General features: G+C 40.1%; 1 protein-coding gene across 1 annotated transcript in view; it reads left to right on the top strand.

Annotated features, from left to right (window-relative positions):
• DCDC2 (doublecortin domain containing 2) overlaps positions 1-10,500 on the top strand; it is a 155,860-nt gene extending 145,360 nt beyond the window's left edge. Inside the window, exons 9-10 of the mRNA XM_067752114.1 lie at positions 7,036-7,335; positions 8,131-10,500. Coding sequence (XP_067608215.1) covers positions 7,036-7,335; positions 8,131-8,229 — 399 coding nt within the window. The 3' untranslated portion in view covers positions 8,230-10,500. The remainder of the gene's footprint in view (positions 1-7,035; positions 7,336-8,130) is intronic.
• The last annotated feature ends 12,838 nt before the right edge of the window (positions 10,501-23,338 follow it).

Below are 23,338 nucleotides of genomic sequence, written 5' to 3'. Positions count from 1 at the left end.
GCATTCTTATCCCTCTGTCACTATTGGTGGGCTTTTGGACAAGTTTACCTAACTCTTTATGCTTCAGTTTGTTTATCTGCAAGTTGGGATGAGAATAGTATTTTCCTCAAATGGTGGTGAGGTTAGTTTAAATACGATTAGGCAGGTGAGGTGCATGGAACATAGGACCAGGTCCCTGGAGAGCGCCCAACAGACGTGAGCCTTGTCACCATCATCTGTCCTTTCCTGAAGGCACATACTCTGGTGGCTTTTATCTGTGGGAGGCACATTTGGGTTTAATTCAAGACAGTGAATTACAATCCTGTGGGAGATGTGGTGATGGACACAAAGATGAAGAAGAAAGAGCCCTTGCTTCTAGAAACTTCCAGAAGGCCTCCCTAGAGCCAAGGTTATTTCCCCATTATTCCACAATCATTCCAAACATCGTTTGAGGCATCTACGTACTCGATAGCAATTCACGTTCACAATTTTCCTTTTTTTTTTTAAAATTTTTTTGACATGAGCCATTTTTAAAGTCTTTATTGAATTTGTTCCAATATTGCTTCTGTTTTATGTTTTGGTTTTTTGGCCGAGAGGCACGTGGGATATTAGCTCCCTGACCAGGGATCAAACCCGCACCCCCTGCATTGGAAGGCGAAGCCTTAACCACTGGACTGCCAGGGAAGTGCCCCACGTTCACTATTTTCATATCAAACATAAGTAGGGGATAATGGCACACTGTGATTAGAGTTTGACAGGTGTTCTGAGGGCGCAAATCAGGAGTGACAACTGCCTGAGGGGACCAGGAAGGCTTCGAGAGAAGGTGGGTCTAACGAAGGGAAGGAAGAGCCTTCCGGGTAAAGGTAGGAGAAACAGGATGAATAACCGGCTACTGCCAACCTGTCATGACAACTGAAGACAAAGTCGTGCATTACCTAAATGCATATACTCATTTACGGAGGTCACCCTTTTTTGGTATTTACTGCTGGCACATTTGTATTACTTTTAAGAGTGAATAGAGTTCAGAAAAAATAAAAGCTATTGGATGGTAAATTTGTTGTGAGAAGTGCATACCAGGGAACTCAGAAGCAAAGAATAAACTAAGTAACTAAAAGCAAGGGTGATTAGTTTATGAAAATCACACCTAACCGTCTCATTGGACCAGAAGTTGAACATCAGCCTGCATATTAACTAAGAAGGGCAAGATAATTGCTAAGTGTCTTGATACATTTTGTTTGTTTGTTTTCATGTGAATGAGATTTAGAAGGGACACTGCTCTAAGTGGCCCACTAGAATACGATTTCATGACTGTAGTGCAAATCCTGTATTACACTATTTCATCAGACAACAGCCTCTCAACTCTTTCCATCCAAGGGCAAGAAAAATGGAGTGGTAACGATAATAAACATATATATACACACACACATATATGTATATATATATATTTGTAGCTTTTTCAGTTTATAGTGGTCTTTCATGTGCATGATCTCATTTGGTCCTTACTGCACTTCTGTGAGGTCATTATTATCCTCAGTTTCCAAAGGGTGAGGTGGGTTCACTAGCCTGAAGCTGCAGAGTGACCCCTGCCTTCCCAACAGACCACGGCTGCTTCATTTCGCGCAGCTGACATCACCATTGTAGAAAACATCAGCAGGCAGAAATTTTGTCCAGGAACCCCCACCCCTGCCTGGCGAGCTTCTTCAGTTATGAACACAGTCTCTTGGAATCACATGAGAACTGGCTTCTGCAGGAAGGAGAGGCAGCGTCACATGTGGGAGCTCTGCTTCCCTTCAGTGTAAAAGGGACAGTGTGATTGGACCTGGGAAAGAGGGTTCTTCCCTTCCTGCTTCTCTTCCTCCTTCCTCACTCTCTCAAGTTGAACTTGCGATGTCTAACTCTTACCTTTTCCATCCATGTCCCTGTCCCTTTCTCCCCACACCTTCCACCCTCGCCCTTTTGCCTCCTGTGTCCACTTTTCTCTGTCAACATTGCAAACATCATCGGAATCTTGTAAGGTTCTTTGAGGAGCGGGTGGAACGTGGGTTCTGTGTACACGTCACCCCTGGCTCACTGCACTAACACTGGCGTCTGGCTGGCTGTGACTGTCCCTGCTTAGCTGGGCAATCAGGCAGGGCCAGCTAAACGGGCAGAGGCTGAGAACTACTTGGGAATTTTGAAGAAACTAAATAGTTGCAAAGTTTTGTTTTGTTTTGTTTTTTGGTGGGGTGGAGTGGGAACACATTATTCAAATATAGTGTGGCTATCTAATAATGGACACCCACTCTCTTATGGAAGGAGTGCTGTTTTATTTTTTTTACTTCTTTGTAGGCCCTTGCCACGGTATAGATTTTATCTGTGTGCGTGTGTATGGGTGTAAAACTCAGTGTTCCTTCTGGGGATGATTTGATTGATGTATACACTGGAAACATCTTTAATAATTTAATGCTTGCTTCAAAGGAGATTACACCAAAAAGCGCATTGCTTTTCATTTATTCATTACAGATATGTCATAGAAGCATTTTTTTCTTTCTTTCTTTTTTTTGTCCTGAATTGTGTTGTAGTAATAATAAATTTCGTACTACACTCAGGATATTTTAAAGGATTATAAGCCTTTTAACTAATGTTACCATCTTATTTAAATTGATCAAATTGGTATTTCAGCCCCATAATCCAGCATTTCTTAAAGTTGAGCCAACCAGATGTGGCTTCGTTTGATGGCTACTAAAATAGCTGTGCTGGGAAAGTCTAATAGAAATAATGGGATGAAAGCATAATACTGCTTGTTAGTAGTGGTGGTAATAACAGCGAAGAGAACAGAGCTGAATTTAGGGCTAGGTGTCTCCATCCTTAAAAAGAGATTAGGGTATATCCCAGCCCAGCTCTTTTCATTAAAGGGGGGAAAAATGTATATGCGTTTGGGGATTGGGAGCAAAGAAGGGGGTAGGGTGATAGACTTAAAACTAAAAACTAGAAACCAACACTATCATTCTGTAACTTTTAGGTATAAATCCAGATATCAGTAAAGGAAAACAGACTTTTTCCCATTTAGACAGCCGTAGTCACCTTAGCAGACTTTAGCAAGCTCTTGTAATAGATTCTCAGAGGCAAGGGACATATCTATATTCCTGAATGGTTAAAGTAAAATTTGAATTTTCTGTTATCATTATTAAAGAGTTTGTATTAAAAATGCTGTATAACTTCTCTTTAAAACCAAAACCCAGGGCTTCCCTGATGGAGCAGTGGTTGAGAGTCCGCCTGCCGATGCAGGGGACATGGGTTCGTGCCCTGGTCCGGGAAGATCCCACATGCCGCGGAGCGGCTGGGCCCTTAGCCATGGCTGCTGAGCCTGTGCGTCCGGAGCCTGTGCTCCGCAACGGGAGAGGCCACAACAGTGAGAGGCCCGCGTACTGCAAAAAAACCCCACAAAACCCAAAACCCGAAGTTGCTTTGAATAAGGCAACTTTAGGCACAGTAAGGATTACAATTTCTAGAAGTGCGATACACGATTATCCAATTTTCAGAGGTAACTTGCACAGAAATCTTTTTGCTCTCATTGGCCGTTAGCGCTGTAGTATTTCTGGATTTTCGTTATGTCCTGCTTCAAGTACTCTGCCTAACAATGTTTATAATGTTCCTTCCCTAGATCTACCAGTCTTTAATAGAAATCCAGAAATGTTTTGTTTTCAGGTCAGTAATTCTTTAAACAATAAAAGTCATGTTGCCTACTGCAGACGTCATATTTTCTGGCCATTGAAAGTATACTTGGGTGTGCTTGCAGCAGTGCTAGGTACATTAGCAACTGCTTGTGTTATTACTTTGAGAAAGAATATAGGACTTTGGGACAAGACCACCTTAACCCTGTTGGTTCACCTGGGGTGTGATGCAGGCAGCGTTGAGGGATTTCTCACTTTCCTCATTCATATAAGGGGCATCAGAAGCCTGTTTCGTAGGGTTCTTGTGAGGGTTTTAGGAAATAATGAATGTATGAATGCTGAGAGTGACATTCGGCACATACGGGTGACGGGTGCTTGGTGTATTTGCTGCCTGTCCTTTGCTCTCCACCTATGGACACCATTCACGCAGTGCTGTAAAAACCTCAGTGCCCAGACTGTGTGGGATGTGCCCCAGGCTGCCACACCCCACCCTGAGTTACTGCTCCTTCCTCCTGCCCCACGATCGCTGTGATGTGCTGCCGTACCGCTCTGAGCTCTTTGATGTCACAGTCGTATTTGTCTCTGAATGCCTGGCATCTAGCCCAGCACAAACAGCTGCTCCAGGCCCATTAGCTCGGGTCATGGTGCCTGAGAGCCCTCCAGTGTCTCTTAGAGTCCCCCTGTGAGTATCCCCTAAAAAATCCCTCAGGGTCACCAGCAAGGGAACTTGCTGTCTCTTGGTCCAAGACCCCTGAGCCTTTTCATGGCCTCTTCTGATAGGTTAGTGGGGAGCCACCCGCCGTGTTTCTCTGAGTTGGCTCTTTTTTTTCCTCTGTAAATTTTTTTTAACATCTTTATTGGAGTATAATTGCTTTACAATTATAAAGCAGGTGTGTTATTTTCTGCTGTATAACAAAGTGAATCAGCTATACATATACATATATCCCCATATCCCCTCCCTCTTGCGTCTCCCTCCCACCCCTCTAGGTGGACACAAAGCACCGAGCTGATCTCCCTGTGCTATGTGGCTCCTTCCCACTAGCTATCTATTTTACATATGGCTCTTTATTCTAACTCTCTCCCACCCAGCGCCCCCTCTCTGTCCCAGTGTCTTATTGAGGAAGCCTCTGGACCTCCTGGTGCTGCCGGTTCCTTCTCTGGGTCCCTCAGAAGCCCTTTCTCCTCAGTGACATAAATGTCATCTTTGGCCCCAGACATTTCCTCTGCTCTGTTTTCACAATGACAGTGCCCACCCTGTCCCTTGCCACACTCTCCTGTCATCACTTCTAGTGCGTCTGCGTCAATGCTCTGCCGTCTTTGTTCTCTGCATTGAGAGAGGGTGGGACAAGCGTGTGGAGATGGGAACATAGTGTTTTCCCCTTTGGAAATTGAAAAATTTTCTCACCGTCATTCATTTAGGTCTTATGCATAAAAACCAGAAATCCTTACCAAGCGCTGTGGGTTTCATTTTATAAATCTCTTGCCTTTTCTTTCCACATCATCTGGCAGATCCATCCCCTCCCACCTTTAGTTTCTGTCCAGCATTTGGCCTTCCTAAGGGCCTCCCCCTGGGCAGCATGCTTAGGGATCACTAGGGCTCTACGCAGTTTGACATTAAGCAACTGAATGGAAATTTGAAAGATGTAGAAGCACTGTACTATTATTTAATTTAGTCTTTGATGACATCGTCTTTGATGACAAACACGATGGTTATTGGACTATTTTAAGAATTCATTTTTTTAACCTTCATTTTTTTAAAGGGCATCTTTGATATCATGTAATCAAATCTGAGACTTTATGTTGGACAGAGTATAAGAATTCATGGTTCTGCCTCTTTCCTCTTCGAAATAACGTTGTGTTGAATTTTATCCTGAGTTTTTTAGTCTACTCTGCTCCATTTCCTTCCTTCTTCACTTCCTAAACTGAGAGCATTATGATAACTTTTATAAGAAGACCATTAATAGTCCCATAATAAGAATTTGGGTAGTTAGAGGCGAATGAACTTCCAGAGTTGGAAGGGAGGTCAGAGTTAATTGCACCTCAAACCTTTGTTTTACAGATACCAGGGGATTAACTGACCTGTCCAGTGTCAGATGACTAGAAAGAGGCAGGAGTGGGGTCCTAACATAAAACAAATTCTCTTTCTACCCTATCCTTTAAAAAACTCATGTTTTATTAAGGCCAATGAAGAAATATGGTAGGTCCAGGAAAGATTATAACAAATGGGAAGACACTTTAATTTTTTTTTTTTTTTAGGATCATGATGTGCCAGGTGCTTTGCTAGGCACTGTATGTAACTTATTTAATCTCCGTGGAAGTTTTATTATATTCTCATTTTACAAGTGGGGAATATGAAGTTCAAAGAAGTTAGGTAACAGCCAGTAAGTGCCTGGCCAGGACTTGAACCTGGGTCTTTCTCTCTCCAAAGTCTTGGCTCTGGAACTTGGCCTCCTGTTCTCTTTTAAAACAGACTTACATGTATCTAAATAACAGTAAAAATGCCTAGTTTATAAAATACTTGAGCGTTTCTTATTTTTTATAGAAAGAATATATAGTTTCTTGGCCTTGGATCTGCAAGACAATCACTTTTTTTTTTTTTGCGGTACGCGGGCCTCTCACTGTTGTGGCCTCTCCCGTTGCGGAGCACAGGCTCCGGACGCGCAGGCTGAGCAGCCATGGCTAAGGGCCCAGCCGCTCCGCGGCATGTGGGATCTTCCCGGACCGGGGCACGAACCCGTATCACCTGCATCGGCAAGCGGACTCTCAACCACTGCGCCACCAGAGAAGCCCTCGACAATCACTTTTTGTTATTTAGAGATATACAGTCAACTCTCTTAGGCATTGTATGGAAAGCTGTCCATGTTTATTTTTAGAAAACCAGGCTTCACATCCTGGCCATCGCCATTGCCCTTTTTCATACTTAGAGATTTAAATACATACCAGACACTAGTGGTGGGGATGATAATCTCTCCACAAAGAATTTTTTTTTACCTCCTCCTCTGGGCCACTAGACATTGGCCAAGTATCCTGCAGTTTAGTTTTCTCTTTGCCATGGGGATTAGGAACATTGATTTTGGAGTCACATGGTTCATTTTCATTCTGGCTGTTCCACTTACAAACAGTGGAATCTTGGGCTAGATACTTGGTCTCCCCAGACCTTAGTTTTCTCACCTGTAAAATGGGAATAATACCAACCTCACAGGATGATTGTGAGAATTAAATGAGACAATATTTGTGAAGAGTGGTATATTTGTAAAGGTTAACACAAGATATACTGTATATATGCAAATGTAAGGAAGTTTCACTTGACAGTAATATTATAATTATTACATTATTATAATGTGCCATGGAAAATCTCTGTTATACTTTCTATTTTTATCCATTATTCCTTTTGATCCATCAGAGGCCAGCAGAAATAGTAGATGAGGAAGATAGAGAGAAAGAAAATAAGGAAGTGGGACAGAAGGAAGACTTTTCAGGAATGAATGGTGGAGTTGAAGAGGAAGGAGGCGGGGAGGCTACTGAAGCACCAGAGCAAGCAGAGGAGATCCTGGATCACAGGGAGGAGCAGGCAGGTCCTGCTCGTGTGAGCAGAGGCACCAATGAAGAAAATGGCGAGGAACTGGACCAGGTTAATAATGAGCTGCAAGAAGCAGTGGACGAGGAAATAAAGTCTCAAGGAGCTGGCAGTGGATGTGAAGAGGTATTTCTATTGCTTTTGCTCACTTGTGTGCATGTATGAAGTTTATGTGTGTGTGTGTGTGTGTGTGTGTGTGCATCTGTGCTCACACTTAGGGAATTATTCAAGCACTTAGGACTTGAAAGCTATGGCACTTCCAGGATTCCATGGAACAGAGTTTGAAAACCAGCTAATTCTAATCTTACCCCCTTAGTTTTCAGTCCAGTGGGTAAAAGACAAACTGTAATGAGATATCATTAATGTATGAGAAATCCAAGGGGGCAGGGTTGCTGTTCCAGAAGCTGCCTTTATGTTTTCATTTTCTGTCCTCTTATCTACTCGATGGTGCTTGGTACCATAGTCACAAAGAATTTGTGAATTCTAGTAGAAAACTAATAAAAGACATCTGGTATGGGGCTGGATTATTAATGTGACATGAGAGGAGAACTGCATTTTACTCTTCCCTTTTCTCTGAAAATGCTAAAATGAAAAGTATAGGTATGTTGTTGAAAAGAAAAGCTCAAAAGGAAATAAAGAAAAAAATTGAGAAAAATAACACCTGAAGCTCAAGAGGTGAGTCTGTGCCCTTTAAGCACATGGTAGGTTATGGTCCCAGAAAGGGCTTCTGAACAAGTAAAGTTTGAGATTGTCATGTCCACTGGGTGATGATAGACTAAACAACATAGGGAACCCAAGGAACTATTTTTAGTTGAATATTTATAAGATTAAAGGCAATAGTGAGTCATTTTTCCTTTGTAAATTTTATTGCCTCTGTAACTAAAGAGCTAAATATCTTTGTTTTCATCTGTTTTCCTCCAGGCTGACTTGGACCCTCAAAGACCACCAAAGCCAGAAGTAAAAATCACCAGCTCACAAGAAAATGATAACAATGAACAAAACAAGGATAATCTGTTATAGCATGGATGATTTTTAAAAAGAGAGTATATTGAGTATAAGAAAAATTAAGGGTTATAATACTCGAATAATAAGCATATAGTTATTGCTAAACATAATGTGACAATATGGTTGAATACTACCTACTGAAATTTAAAGTTAGAGGCCAAACTAATGGGAAACACTAGATAACTTTGAATAGCTACTAAAGCAGAGTGACTTTTTATGAGATGTGTTTTAAAAAGTCATTTAGAAAAATTAAACAAGAGTAATAGAGGGGAATTTGCACTGGAAGACAATTGGCCACTTGTCTTTGTAAAGATGAAAAAGAACAAGATCATTCCTGTTCTCGGTAAGTGACATTATTAGATGGCAGCTTATGCTAAAGCACTTATCTAAGAAGGCACAGAATTAAAAAAAAATGATAATAGGAAAGCATGTACTATTTTTTTAAAGCAATAAACTCTTGAATAAACAAATTGCAATTTAGTTTCAGAGATAATTTGAAGATGGCAATAGATTGAAATGTTTCTGTGTCTTGTTGACACTCCTTTCTTTCTTCCTCCTTAGCCAAAATCCACCTTAAGAGAACAAAAAGGAAAATGCAAGGTATTCATTTTGGAAGGAGGAAGTATTCATTCAGTGTATTCCTGACAAATATTGTCATGCCCCTCCCTTAACTGCTGCAGGTTTTAATCCTTATGGCTTTAATGACACATACTCAGGAAGGAATTATAAAGGAACACCCAATTATATCACTGAGCCTGGCTGGGTGTTTTGCAAATTCTGGTATCCTATGGATTTTCGTTGATCCAGTCTACCATTACCAATAATACTCCTCTCTTCTCTGCATTATTGTTCAATATTAGAAAACTCAATATTGGCTATTCCAAAGATTGAATTTTCTCCAAACAGTTTTTTAACAAAAAGAACAAGACAGCATAGTAGAAAAAAAGTGGGCTATATGAAGAGTTTGTTACTCCTCAATTTCTCTTGCCTTTTGTCTTATTTCTATTAGGACCGCCTTGTCATATTTTTTCCCCTAGGGGTATCAGCAAATATTTATTTTCATGGTCAGTTATATTTAGACTTTCAAGCAGATTCCTTTCTATATAATTAGAAGCTATAGGATAGAAATTGTTGAAAAAAGTTTAAAAATTGTCATAATGAAACCAGTTCCTGATTACAGTTTTAGGGGTTAATTAACTCAAATTGCCTTGTTAGGTATATATGGAGAAAAAAATAATCGTATTAGTTTTTTGAATTCTTAAGAGATGATGCAGTTCTTCCTTAAATATAGAAATATGTTTTTCTCATATTAAAGAATATTTTTGTTAGTTATGTATAAGTTATAAATTTGAAATTTTAACTTCTTGTGCTTTCATAGAATTCATTATTAATGATAAGTTTAAAAGATTTTTTTCCCCTCCAGGTTTCGTAACCAATCACTTGGAATCAAAGTAGTTACATAAAGCACTTAATAATACTATAGAAAACTGGTGTATTTTTCCTAGAAGCTATTTTAATGTTTTCCACAAATAGGAAGTATATGCAGAGAATATAATGTAACAGTATTGGAAAGAGATACTGATATAAGGGTATAGTAATCTGGGAGGATGATTATAAATGGGGTCCTGTATTTCTAATATAAGCACGAGATGGTGCTTTCTACTAATAGGCTTATTTTTTCAAATGGGACAATGTAAAGCATTGCAGACTATAAGCAACAATCTTAATAATTCTTGTTGCTAGGGAAATAGACTACCTGGTCTTTTAAATTCCCACACTATTACCGGGCCTGGGGTTAATGATTTCAAATAGTTTATAAAAATGTGGGATTACATATAAGAAATTATAACTGATTATCAAGGTGATTCTTTTTTCTTTCTTTAATGAGGATTTTATCTCTCTCTCTCTCTTTTCCTTCTTCAATAAAGATATTCTGTCTCTTTTTTTTTTCCCTGTTCTTGCTTCATCATATTTAATATTTAGGTTTTCAGGAACTTTTTAATAGTCATCTTAGTGAAGCACAATGTTACTTTAAATGAAAAACAAAGTTTGGTATTTTAAGTATACTTCAAGAAGGTGATAGGCCACAATACCTGTAGCAAAAAATTAAAAAATTGGGACGTAATACTTATCTTTTATGTGCATATTTCACCACCTGTCTGTAGGATATAATTGTGACTTAACTTGAGGGATGAACAGTCACTAATAACTTTAAAACACTTTGCAAACGTATGTTACTAAAATAAAAAAAAAAAAAAGAACTATGTCATCCAACCAAGGAAGAAATCACTGACAGATGATTAAAATTGTAAATGTCATTTTGGAGATGACTTTAACACACATGATGAAAGTTAATTCACCTTCCAAACGTGGACATTTTCCTTGTGGGAATGGTGGCCTCCGTGGCAGAGTAGCTCCACAAATTAAGTGAGACTCACTGACAGATTTGGAGAACATTTATGTGAGTGAGCAGAAGAGATCTTGGTTAGGCTTCAGGTATTGTTTTATAGAGGGTGTTAATAAGAAAAACTCATGGAGCTTTTATGTGGTAACCAATCACAGAATGCTTTCATCTGTTCTTTGTGATAGATTTTCATAGTTTTAATGAAATGCTTTTCTTAAATTTAATTGGGTTTTAACGCATTTGTCAGCAACTGGTTTGTTAGTTGAAATGGAACATTAGGAGTTTTGCAGCGCAAATAAAGAAGATTTTTAACTAAAGTCATTTTCATGCAAAGGACGTATTACCTGGTTTAGCTTCTGTTAAAATTGCATTTGAGCATCCATGGATTTCTAATTATAAAACAAGATACTCTGGCCATAAGATAACTTTTTACTCATTATATTTCTCTATGGACATAGGATGACTTTTTGTTTATTAAGACATTTTGGGGGGGAATATTAGAAAGCCAGACTCATAGGAAGAGTATGATACCCTCTCGTGCCTCCCATTTTAGGATGAGAGTGTTGATTCCTGCTGTCGTCTGTAAGCACAGACCCATCCTATATATATGTGGCTCAGAGTCAGTCAGAGCTCTCTGTAGGCTCACGATCGTGAAGCCGTATTAATGTGAGCTTATTCATGTTAACTCTTTCAGTTATAGCTCAAAAACCAACATCCTCGAAAATTTCACTAAATAACTTACCTTCTACGCAAAAGATAAAGCTAATTCACCTAGTTAAAATTGTGGCCACAGAACAACAGGAAGGCTTCTTTATCTTGTTAACTGACTCTCCTAAAGAATTAGCTCTATCCTTTCATTTTTTGCTCAACAAGGAGCCGAGGCAAAAGTTTATAAAGTAGATTAATTGCTAAGCAGAAAGCATCACATCTGAACTGTTGCCAATCTGAACAGAAATAGACTATGTAGATATACACAGACACATAACAAACACTCACACGGATGCACTCACACACTTTAAAATGTTATTAATGGAATAGGGCTCTTTTGAGAGAAGCAATGGACAAAAACTGTTGGTAAGGAAATGCTAAGAAATGATGTGTATCAATGGTACTTTAAAACATGGTTCCTGAAGACTTTAAGAGGTTTAACATTCTTCTCAAAATAAAAAAGCTACCAGCATTTTAATGGAAAATTTATTCTAGGGAGGGGTGAGATATATATTAATATATAAAATCTTTTTTTCTAAAGTAACTACAGAATACAGTTCTTTAGTCCTTTGTCATCAGTCTTAAGTACCATATACTTTGGCTCAGAATATTTTGTACCAACCAAACACAGGCTCTGTCAAAAGGTCCTTACTGCTTGTGAATGTGTGTGTGATTTCCATGAACATGTAGAGAGGACTCTTTTCGGTACCAAGTAGCCAAGTTCACCACAAACAGAATAAAAGTATGACTTATTAGTCTATTAGTTTATCTAATGTTCAAGTTCAGTGCAGAAGCTTTTTAGCTTCCTTGTATGAGTGTAATAACCTGGAATGGAAGGATTTTTTTTTCAAGGTTAGTCTGTTTTTCTAAGGTGATGAGCACATACAGTTCTTCATTATTAAATATCATTTTTGTAAATAGTGTACGATTTTTGCTTTTCAGAAACTATCCTGGTATTTAGATGGGTCTGATTTTTGTTCTTACCACATGAAATTTGTATATTTCCTACCATGAAGTCTAAGTGACTTGGAGAATGAATATGTGCCCCTACATGTTGATGAGGAAGAAAAATATTATTTTTGAAGAGGCATAGCATACTGTAGGAGATGGGGAATTAAAAAATGTCTGGATAACAATAAAGCATTTATAAAATCAGGAGGTAACTAATGGAGCTCCGCTGACTTAAGCCAACAACGACTTAGCTTTAATCTATGAATGGAACCAAATGTGTTCTCTGTTGCTTAATCCACTTAAACCACATAGTTTAATTGAGGGGTTGAGTTACTGTCACAAATGTAATGGCATATGGGAAGAAGGAATGACAGTAGTCAATTTTAGAAGAAGATTGAAGAAAACCTATTCTGTTTTTTTTGCTTCAGTGTTTTTCTTGTGTCTTAAATCCTTAATATGTACAATGATAATGGGTGATTATTGAAGTTGTAGGTAAAGATTAAGTTGAGCTCATCATTTTTGTATATGTTTAGAACTCTTCTTTTAAGGACAATTATTTGTTTTGATCAAATTACGAGCTTTTAGGTTTTTACTTCTGTATCAGTGCTCACTCTGTAAGTTTGCTGTATTTTTTTTAGCAAATAGATCTGTGTTTTATATAATTAAAATGGGTTTGGATAGTTTATTGTTTATGATGTTGTGTTGCTAATATTTCATGTATTAATTGTTTTTATGACATTTTTTCACAAGCATAATAGATACTTTTGATTTAAACCATGTGGAAATTCAGCACATTAAAAGATATTTGTTTCTATTTGGCATAGATATTAAACTTCATTATGTAAAGAAAATTTTTTTACAGCTTCATATACATGTTGTTTAGTTGATAAAAATTTGAGGGATATTTTAAAAAAACTCAGTTTTTTCTTTTATGAAATGGTATTAGAGAAACACAGGTTCAGAATTTTTGTTATGATAAAGGTAAAAACAAATTATGCACATTTAGTGTAGATATAGCTATAGGAATAAATTCACAGTTTTACAAAGAGATTGGTTAAAATTCTGCTTCAGTTTGTAAGATATTCACTGCCTTCATTCTATTGAATTAAAATAGTTTTGTGTTTTCCTTTCATGTTTGAGAAGCAAAAACAGTTAAGCAAAAGCATTTTGCCTTCTTAATATGTAATAACAAAATGGGTGTGATTCAGGTACCATCACTGAGAACTCATTAATGCATCTCTTGTATAGCTGACCCCTGTATCTTTGTTATTCCATAGGCAAACCTGGGCAACTGAGGAGGCATCTAGATTGCCAAAGTCAAATCTCTTTAGACCACATGGCTAACTGACATTAGAAACTTCCCGTAACCAACAAGGACTGTAATTTCTACAAGGTGCTGTAAAATGGCTAGCATGCATTGGTTATATTTATGAGACTAAACATACAGCTTTTCTGCAGGTTTCTAAGTGTTTTTTTCTCCCCGGAATGTGACCTTAATCTACTAAATCATCGTACAGGTCTCTCAAATGCCCTCACAAACTCAATCTTCCATTAAAGAGACAATGATGCAAGGATGTCCCGCCGTTCTCTTTTCGTTTATTATGGGTTTAGTAATAACAAAAATGATTTTAAATTGCAAAAAATACCCACAGAGTTTAAAATTCAATGAGATACTCCCCTTGGTTTCACTGTATTTGTTCCTGAGGCCGCCGGGTCCTGCGAACTTCGACCCGTGGAGACCCCGGCCACCGTCAGGTCATGGAGGCGGGGATGGGGGATAGGTTAGCCGCCGCCTCAAGGCCTGGGCCCTGGCCAGAGGGTGGCCGTGGCGAGGGCTCTGGAGCTCTGCAGGAACACAGCTCCCAGTCTGTCCCTGGGCCCCCCAGCTCACCCGCCGGCCCGAGGCCAGAGGGCCTGGAGGGCTCTGCGGAGAGGACGGCACTGCGCCTGTCACCGGGAGGAACCCTTCCCCGCTGACCACTGTTGGAGCGGGACCTCGACCCGCCTTGCTCCCGGTCTCGCGCAGACAGTCTCGCGGTATCCAGGTCTCCGGCGGAAGGTCGAGCACTACGCCCGCCCGCCCCACCCGCCATTACACTAGCGGCGTTTATTGAACGTGCGGTTTTCCCGCATTAATTTGTGTTGGGAACTATACCAAATTCTCATGTGTTTTAGGGAAATTCTTGGCCCAAGATTGGAGGACAAGCCTATTATGGACTGAATCACATTCCTCCAAATTTGTAGGTTGAAGCTCCCAACGCACAGTGTGACTGTATTTGGAGACAGGGCCTTTGTGGAGGAAATTCAGGTTAAATGTCGTCATGAGGGTGGGGTTCTATTCTATAAGAATATGCTTATAAGGATGTCCTTATAAGAAGAGGAAGAGACACCGGAGGAGCTCGCTCTCTCTGGACAGGCGCAAAGGAAAGGCTCTGAGAGGACACAGCAAGAAGGTAGGCATCTGTAAGCCAAGAAGAGAGGCCTCACCAGAAACGAAATCTGCCAGCACCTTGATTACGGACGTCTAGCTCCAGAACTGTGAGAAAAATAATTGCCTGTTGTTTAAGCCACTCAGTCTGTGGTATTTTGTTATGGCGGCTGAGCCGACTAATATAAATTCCTTCTCTTTGCTGAGTCCTAAATTACGTAATGGGATTTTTTTTTTTTTTTGGTCAGTGAATATACATGAGAAGATATTAGTTCAGAAGTGTTTTTTTTAAAACAAATTCTGTTTATTTTATACTCAAGATAACATTAAGTTTTTATCTTCTGCTACTGAGTGCCCTTCCTTAGAAGGAAGAATCTTTTAAAATGGCCTCAGCCTGGTGTTGTGTTTGTATGTTTGAAGTGGTGTTTTAAAAGGTTCGATTTCTTTTAAGGTTATATGTCTATTCAGGTTTTCTGTTTATCGAATCAAATTGGCAACTGATATTATTTAGAAAGTTGTTCATTTCTTTCATGTTTTCAAATTTATTTGCCAAAATTATAGTATTCTTTTAGAACTTTAAAAAACTCTTGTCTAAATCTAGTCATAGTCTCTCTTTTTTCATTTCTAACATGGTTTATATGTGTTTTTCTTTTTTGTTCAATATTGCCAGATATTTGTTTTTAATTAATGTTTTAAAAATACTCAATTTCTTTGATCCTCTGCATAATTTTTCTATTTCATTATTGCTCTCTCTTATTACCACTAATATTTCTTTCCTTCTCCTTTCTGTGTGTTTTCTGTAACTCCTTAAGTTGAATGCCTTGCTAATATATTTTGGCTTTATTCATTTCTAACATAAGCGTTTGAGGCTATAAATTTACCAGTATGTATCACATTAGCTATAGCCACAAGTTTTAAGACATATTGTTTCTTTTTGTCATTTGGCTTGTAATTTTCTCTGTTTCTTCATTGACTCTTGGGTAAATGGGTGATGCTGTTGGTGCCCCATCCAGATCCCATTTTACTTGGCCAGGGCACCCTTCCACCAAATGCTATGAGTGCTGACTTCCTTCAGAGAATTCCCCTCAGCCAAACAGAAGCTGCATTTCCCAGGAGGTTACATTCTCACGCTGGTAGCTTACAGTGAATGACTGACTGACATGGGAGGAAAAAATGTCCACCTTCTTTTTCAAGGTAGGGCTAACTCCGTGGTGCAGTTTGTGCTCCAGGACTCCCTGTGGGATCAGCCCACTTTTTAGCTGAGGTATATCCTTGCTCTCCTTTCGCCACTGCCCTCCCCTGTTTTCCGCATTCCTCTTATTCTAAGAACCCTCCATCAATAAATCATATAAAAACCCCCATCTCAGGTCCTGCATCTAGGGGACATAACCCAAGACGGGGGTCCTATAATAGCACAGGCTTTGGAAATAAATTTTTAGGATGGAATTCTGGAGGTGGATAACTCATCAGCCAGATAGCAATACCCCATCACTGGGGTAGGTGGAGTTTTGATGGTCTCTGGCATATTATGTCACTTGTGGTAAATTGGGACAGTATATAAATGGAAGGGGATGCAATAAATGCAGTGTCTCTGGGATTTGAGAGGTATGTGGGGAAATAGTTACCCTAAGGAGGGCTATGGAATTAGGTTGCTTTTGCTAAGTATCCTTTAAACATTGAAGAAAGAAAATGACAGGTTCGGATCTATTAATCAAGAATTTAAAGCTGAGTGTGAAATACAGAGGGCCTCATTGGCAGCATTTAAAAGAATTATTTTTTCTTACATTCAAAGGCAGATAGAGCTGAAGGCCAAACCTAGGTCGAAGAACTCAAAGAAGGCTGAATTCTCAGCCTAGGCAAGTCCCCTGTGGCAATGTCAGGTCCTCAGTGGGGAAGAACTGGGACCCCAAGACTTGGTGTAGGACTATCTCTGGATTCTTTACTTCGTATGAGACACAGATGCCATGAGCAGACAAGTATGAGCTTGGCTTTTTACATGCTGTCCTGAGCCATAATCCCTCATCCGTGGAGGTGCTGGATGACCAGGGCTTGTCCGCCTCCTGCTGCCTTCTCTACTCCCTTCCTCTTGGGTCACTTCCACTGTCCCTCGTGCTTAAATACCCAGGCTTCAGCACCAGGCAGACCTGGTTTGAGTTTTGTCTTTCAACACTTACTGTGTGACTTAGGCAACTTTTTCAACCTCTCTGAGCCTCAGTTTGCTTATTTATGCAAAAGAGAAAATAATAGTAGCTACCTTGTTGACCTGGGAGGCCATAAAGAGAGAACGCATGTACAGTAGTCAGCACAGAGTAAGCATCCGCAGCTGTTAGATATTAGGATTATTAGCTTTCTGACTTGGTTTTTGGCATCTTCTTTTGAGACTCCTGCCAACTTTCCCTGGCTTCTTACCGCCTCTTTACTATCCACCTTTGAGCCAGAATTGGTTCTTTATTGGTGCTTTTCCATTATTGACAAAAATACTCTCCAAAGCTCATACTTTCGGTCTTGCTGTACCTATATTAGCTTGGACCGGCTAGGTTCACAACTTTTGTCTGTTACTAAAGTTGCTGATTAATCTTAAGGAGGAGATGGTGTTGATGGTGATGCTGGTGTGTGAGTATGTGTATGGATGAGAGTGGGGTGGATCAAACCCATACTGCTTGATGTTTTATCATCTTGGCATTAGTTCTGGTAAGTTTTACATTGATCACACAAGCTGTTTACATGTAAAATTCAGGGATTTCGTCTTTGTATTTACCTTAGAGCCTTAATTACTGTTAATCCCAACCCACGCAGCCCAAGTGAAAAGCCACAGATAATCTGGATGCATATTGGAAAGTTTCTATTATGTGAATGTGAAATGACCAAAGTGGTAGACTTTCTATGAAATACTAGTAGGTAACCAGATACTGGTTTGGACATCATGTTAGTGTAAAGTTTTAAAAATTACCATCTTCATCATTAATTAAATGTTTATTTTTATTTATCCTTTTCATTGTGTTTACTATATGCAAATACAGATACAGATATAGATATAAATTATGATGTTGCTCAAGGAGTTTTGTTTTAATGGTGTAAGGACTATTCACAAGGTTAATATTTAAATGAAATGTTTATTGAGCAGTGGAATAAGGGACAAAAATAAGGGACAAAAATAATGCAGGCGTGCACATGCACCGTTGGGGCAGATTATGAACAATAAGATAGAAAAAGGCCCAAAACCACCTGCCACTTCTGAGGTGTGGGGAGCGAAAAACGGTCCTGTGCATGCTCCCTGCACACAGTACCACCAAGGGGGTGGGCAGACTGCCTATGCCACCCCTGCAGCCCCACCCACCTATCTGCCCCCACCCTCACCCCATTTGAGGGACCAGCTCGCCCTCCTTGGGGAGTGAGCAAGCGCACCTGTTACTTGTTTCCACTCCCTCATGCTGCAGCACGAGTCCCAATAAAGCCTTTCCTGAATTCGTCTGGCTTCTTACCAATTTCTATTGATTAAAGTGTCCAAGGCCCCTACGGTGGTAACACCTGCACTTTTAGCACCGTGCCTCCAGGCTCTTCATCCTGGCCTCTCTGCTCATGTACACATAAGTGACCCTGACACCGTGAGGGTGTCGCCAGGGGGCCACCCACTTTCCAACTTGCAGCATCAGATTCTTCTTTGCGTTTATGAAAGGCAGTCTCCAGTTAGAAAATTAACCATAATTGTGATGACAATTTGGGCTATTCAGATGAAGTGGAACTTTGCCCTTCATTTCTAGGAGTGAAACTTTTAAGTCCACTGAGATTATTTCAAGGTCCATGTTCATTATATCCATTTTCTGAAGAAAATGTCCTAGGAAGAGTGTCTGGTTACTTTTGCCACGGAAATTGCTTTACTCTCCTTGGCTGGAGACCATCATCCTCAAACTAATTTCCTGTTTAGTGTTCAATATTTGAAAGCAGGAAATTGTCATAATAAATAGGAAGCTTGAGAAGATGGTGGAAATGCATTCAGAAATTTGGTTGCTAGGGAAATCATTTTTGCCTACTTTATTAAAAACCCAGACCTTATTTGGCATTTTCTCCCCTCATTCTTATCTTCATCAATAGCCATTATCAAAAGAAGTTTATTAAATATCTATCTCTGCTTGGCACTATGACTGGGTGATCTGACCCCTGCCCACTAGCAGGTTGTAACAATAATAACAGCAACAAAACTGCAACAACAAAAATGATAGTATTAATTTGATACATAACTGTCGATAAACACTCTTCTGAGCATCTTATTTGGTTTTTAAAAAATTTAATACAACAGCCGTATGAGGAAGGTACTATTATGACTTTCATGCTTTTGACAAAGTGTGTGAGACATGAATTAAATAATTTGCTCAAAGTCACACAGCTAGTAAAAAGAAGTGTCTGGATTCCTCCCTTCTCAGCTCACATTATTAACTACTATGTTTTACTGCTTCTAATCTAGCCAGAAAACACTAGAAAGAGCAGAGAGGAAGCATATATCCACGAACAATGTAAGCGGGGATTTATTATTGTACACTTGAGTTAAGCACATTTTGTGAGATGGAGGTGAGAAAGAAATTTCAGGAGTTGTGTATTGAAGAGAATTTCTGCTCTCTTCAAAAAAAAAAACAGAAGACATCTGCAACTTGACAGAAGAGGTAGGGTGAGGCAGCTGGGGCAACAGCTGGGGTGGTTTTATTGTTGTAGAAATGGACACAGTCTGATGAGCTAAATGGAGAGTGGGGTGAATTAGCTTGAGTTTGATGGGCTCAGATAGTTGGTCTTCAGGAAGCAAGGTCAGCACATCACAGAGACCCGGCTCTCTGGAACCAGGTTCTTCTGGCCAGTGCAACACTCCATAGCAAGGAGAAGCAGGAGAAAGTTCTAGCCTGACGTGGCCTCACCATGACACATCTACAGCCTTCTGCACGTTACCAGAGGCAGGTGAGTTTTAATCAAGCACCACACTTGTTTAAGCTTTTGATACTCATGTTGGAGAAACATGGTCTAGTGACGCAAATGCCAGCCTAGGAAGTCAACATGGTCAGAATCTATTTTTGGTCTTTCCTGGGAGAAGTCGCTGGCTGGAAAGAGCAGTCATTTTGAGCAGCTGAAAATAACTAACAAGACATGTTAATGAGTTAATAAATCTTTCTTACTGAGCTACATGGAAAGACATGAAACATTTCATGTTAGCTCCTCACCAACCTTAATTAAACTTGATGTTGAAAAGGTCAGTGCCCTGTCTGGCGTGTTCCAAATCACTTTAGACCGACAGTAGGGGTGATTGTAGGGGTGTCTGCAAGTGTGTGCAGGAGACACCTGCCTTCTGTTGTAGCCTTAAGTGGTGCCTTTTAAATGAGCCACACCCTGTAAATAACAACTAGCTTTTATTAAGTGCCAGCTCTGTGTAAGTCACTGCTCTGAATTGCTTTATCTGCATTCACTCATTTAATCCTCAACAACAACCCTTGTGGATGCATGCTGTTATCATTCTTTTTTTTTTTTTTGCGGTACGCGGGCCTCTCACTGTTGTGGCCTTTCGCGTTGCGGAGCACAGGGTCCGGACGCGCAGGCTCAGCGGCCATGGCTCACGGGCCTAGCCGCTCCGCGGCATGTGGGATCTTCCCGGACCAGGGCACGAACCCGTGTCCCCTGCATCGGCAGGCAGACTCTCAACCACTGCGCCACCAGGGAAGCCCGCTGTTATCATTCTTGATAGTGGAGGAAACTGAGGCACAGAGATTTGTAGTGATTTGCCAGAGTTCTGTAGTCTACAAAGTGACAGGACCAAGATTTGACAAGGTCTGTCTCCAGAGCCTGTGTCCAGAACCTTCAGAACCTGTAGGCTCTGCTGCCTCTCGCAACTAGGGGTTGGGCTGTGCTCACATAGTTAAAAATGCACAAGCCTCCTGTGAGTTTTGAGGCACTGATACTTCTGGGAGTTCCAGCAAACGCATTTTAGGACAGATCAAACAATGCGAAGCACTTGGGTGCTGCAGGGGAAACGTGATTCTTACCAATGCCATCTGGAGTGGTGGAGGTCACCAGGAGGTTGGGCTGGAGAAAACAATTTTTGCAGTTTTTTTGAACTAAAACACATAGCTTCAGCAAGCATTTATTGAGTTTCTACTGGGAACCAGATACTGTGCTAGGTGTTGGGGAGAAATACAAGTAAGACAAGGTGTTGACCTCAAGGAGCTCACAGATTAGCAGATTTTCCCTTTATCAAATTTCTGGGGAAACAAATAGCAATCTGGACTGATTTTTTGGTAAACTTTGCACTTGAGTTCAGAGGGAGTCTTGCCTTGCACTGGTTTAGACTGAATTCCCATGTAGTGGTAACATACGTATATAATATTTCCTGCCCATTTTTTAATGCTCCATAGAAGTGCAGAGCTCTGTGATAAAGGACATGTTTAATCTGGGACATTTTGAACAGAGACGAGATGTACCTACTTTCTCATCCTTTCCAGAAGAATCTGTTCATAGGGAGGGAGATCATTGAGGTGCTACCTGAGAGTAACTGCTGTTTTGATCACTTTCTGGCTGCATGTTCTTGGGTGAATTATCAATGCTTCATCTTTCTCAGCCTGGACTTTCTCATCTGTAAAATGGAAGAATTAGTAGTCGTCAGCCTTAGGATTCCTTCAAGAATAGATTAAATAAAATGCAAAAATGCATAAGAATTTTGTCACATCGCATGCAGCAGAGAAAGCTCTCGATAAGCATAAGCTGTTTTCATTATTTTCTGGGCATTGTTTCATTTCTGAGTTCCATGGCATCATGCAGTACTCTGGAAGAGGCTGTCTAGCAAAACAAAGATGATAGATTCTTTCTTCTGTTTTTACCCCCTAGAGCAGATAGTAAATTTATGCAGGGGTAAGATATTGGAGTTTCTTGCTGGCATTTTTCATTTCTCAGAAGGCAAAGGAAGTGACAAGGGAGTGAGTCCTCTGGACTAGACTCTGAGGTTGGGGATGTGCTGCAGACAGGGACCTGGAGAGGAAGCCAGAGCACTCAAGCACTGGGGCACCAGGCATCTCCTCTCCTCCATCAGCTCTGTATTCAGGGTATTCTGATCGACTCCCAGCTGCTGTCCCCACAGTGGCTGCTCTCAGCGGTCCTCTGCTATCCTCAAGCTTCTCTTGTCTCCTCTGGCCTAATCTTTGTCTTCTTTAGAAAACCTTACCCTGCACTATTGCTCACCTTCATCGTCCATACAGCCTGTTGCACAACTCTAGGGGGTGTTGTTCATGTTGGAGGTTGGGGTTGTGCGGCTGGGTGGCCTTGGCATCCCAGACGCTCATCCCAGATGCCTTGGCATCCCAGACGCTCTTCCCAGGGTGTGTGGTCGCTTCATCTAGAAGGTACTAAATACAGTTCCTTCACTGTGTCGTGCTCACTCTTGGCCCCGTGAGTTTGTAGGTGCCATTGCCTCTGCCTTGAAAGCTCATCTCTCTTCCCATAGTCCACTGCCCTCGCCCCCCAACACCAGAAGAACAAATTTCTCCTTAGGCCAGGATCACTCTGGTTAACTTCTACTCATATTTCAAGACACAGATTAACATGATTACTTCAGAGAGTCCTTCCCAGAACCTTAATCTAGGAAAAATCCCTTTGTTTAAGCAAGATCCCTTGATACTCCTTTTTGTAGCTTCTAATACAACAGTGATTTGCTTACAGTCTATATAAAGACCACAGGGGCAGGAACTGCATCTGTCTTGTCTTCATTATGTGAATAAATACAGTCTGACCTTACCCCTGGCCTCCCCCAGCCTTTCTCAGGGCAGCCTCTTTTAATGTTTCCTGTTTGAAATTCTTCCAGTGACTTGTTCCATGACCCTAAATAATGTACTTATTTATAATATCTTGATTTATTAACTGACACAGTAATGATTGATTTCCTGTAATGAAAGATGAGGGATTAATTTACTCTCTCTACATCTCATGTTATTTTCTCTCTCCTTTCCAGTGTTTATGTTTCATTTTTAGTTCTTTAGTTGGGTTATCTTTATAATTGCAAATTATAAACTTAGGCCATTATTTCTTTCCATAAACATTCAACAGTTACTCTTGACTTCTCACTAGATTAGGTGAGGACATTAGTATTCCTACCATTATCTCCTATTATCTTTTCCCTTCTGCTTACAGATTTTTGCTAGCTTTACCTTTACTCTAACATCATCAGATTTATCACATATGCAGTCAGTTTCATAATCATAATTTAGACTTTAATTTGATAATGAAAGTTGAAAACAAGTAAACAGTTTGCATTATTTTGGCTTTGTAAATTTCTAAATTTTCCTTTTGGAGTTTCTATTGCTTATTTTCCCCCTTGTTGATGAGAGTAAATGTATTTTCCATAGACTAAAAGTTACCTTACCATCTGGTGCATGAAATCACAGCCCTTCTCTTTTCCCAGTCTGATTTTTATTTTTTTTATAGATGTTGGTTGTTTTCTCTGGAAGCTTCTTGGATCCTTTTTATCTTTTCTTTTTATCTTTTATCTTTTCTAAAATTTCACAAAAACATGGGACCTTTTTTAACCGTTCACACTGCTGAATCTTCAGCAGGTACTTCCAGTCTGAAGATTTTTGTATTCCATAGCCTTGAGAAATTTTCTTCTGTTA

This window comes from Pseudorca crassidens, chromosome 10 (genome assembly GCF_039906515.1).
Source record: "Pseudorca crassidens isolate mPseCra1 chromosome 10, mPseCra1.hap1, whole genome shotgun sequence".
In the NCBI taxonomy this organism is placed as follows: Eukaryota; Metazoa; Chordata; class Mammalia; order Artiodactyla; family Delphinidae; genus Pseudorca; species Pseudorca crassidens.
This window is presented reverse-complemented; position numbering and strand designations above follow the sequence as displayed.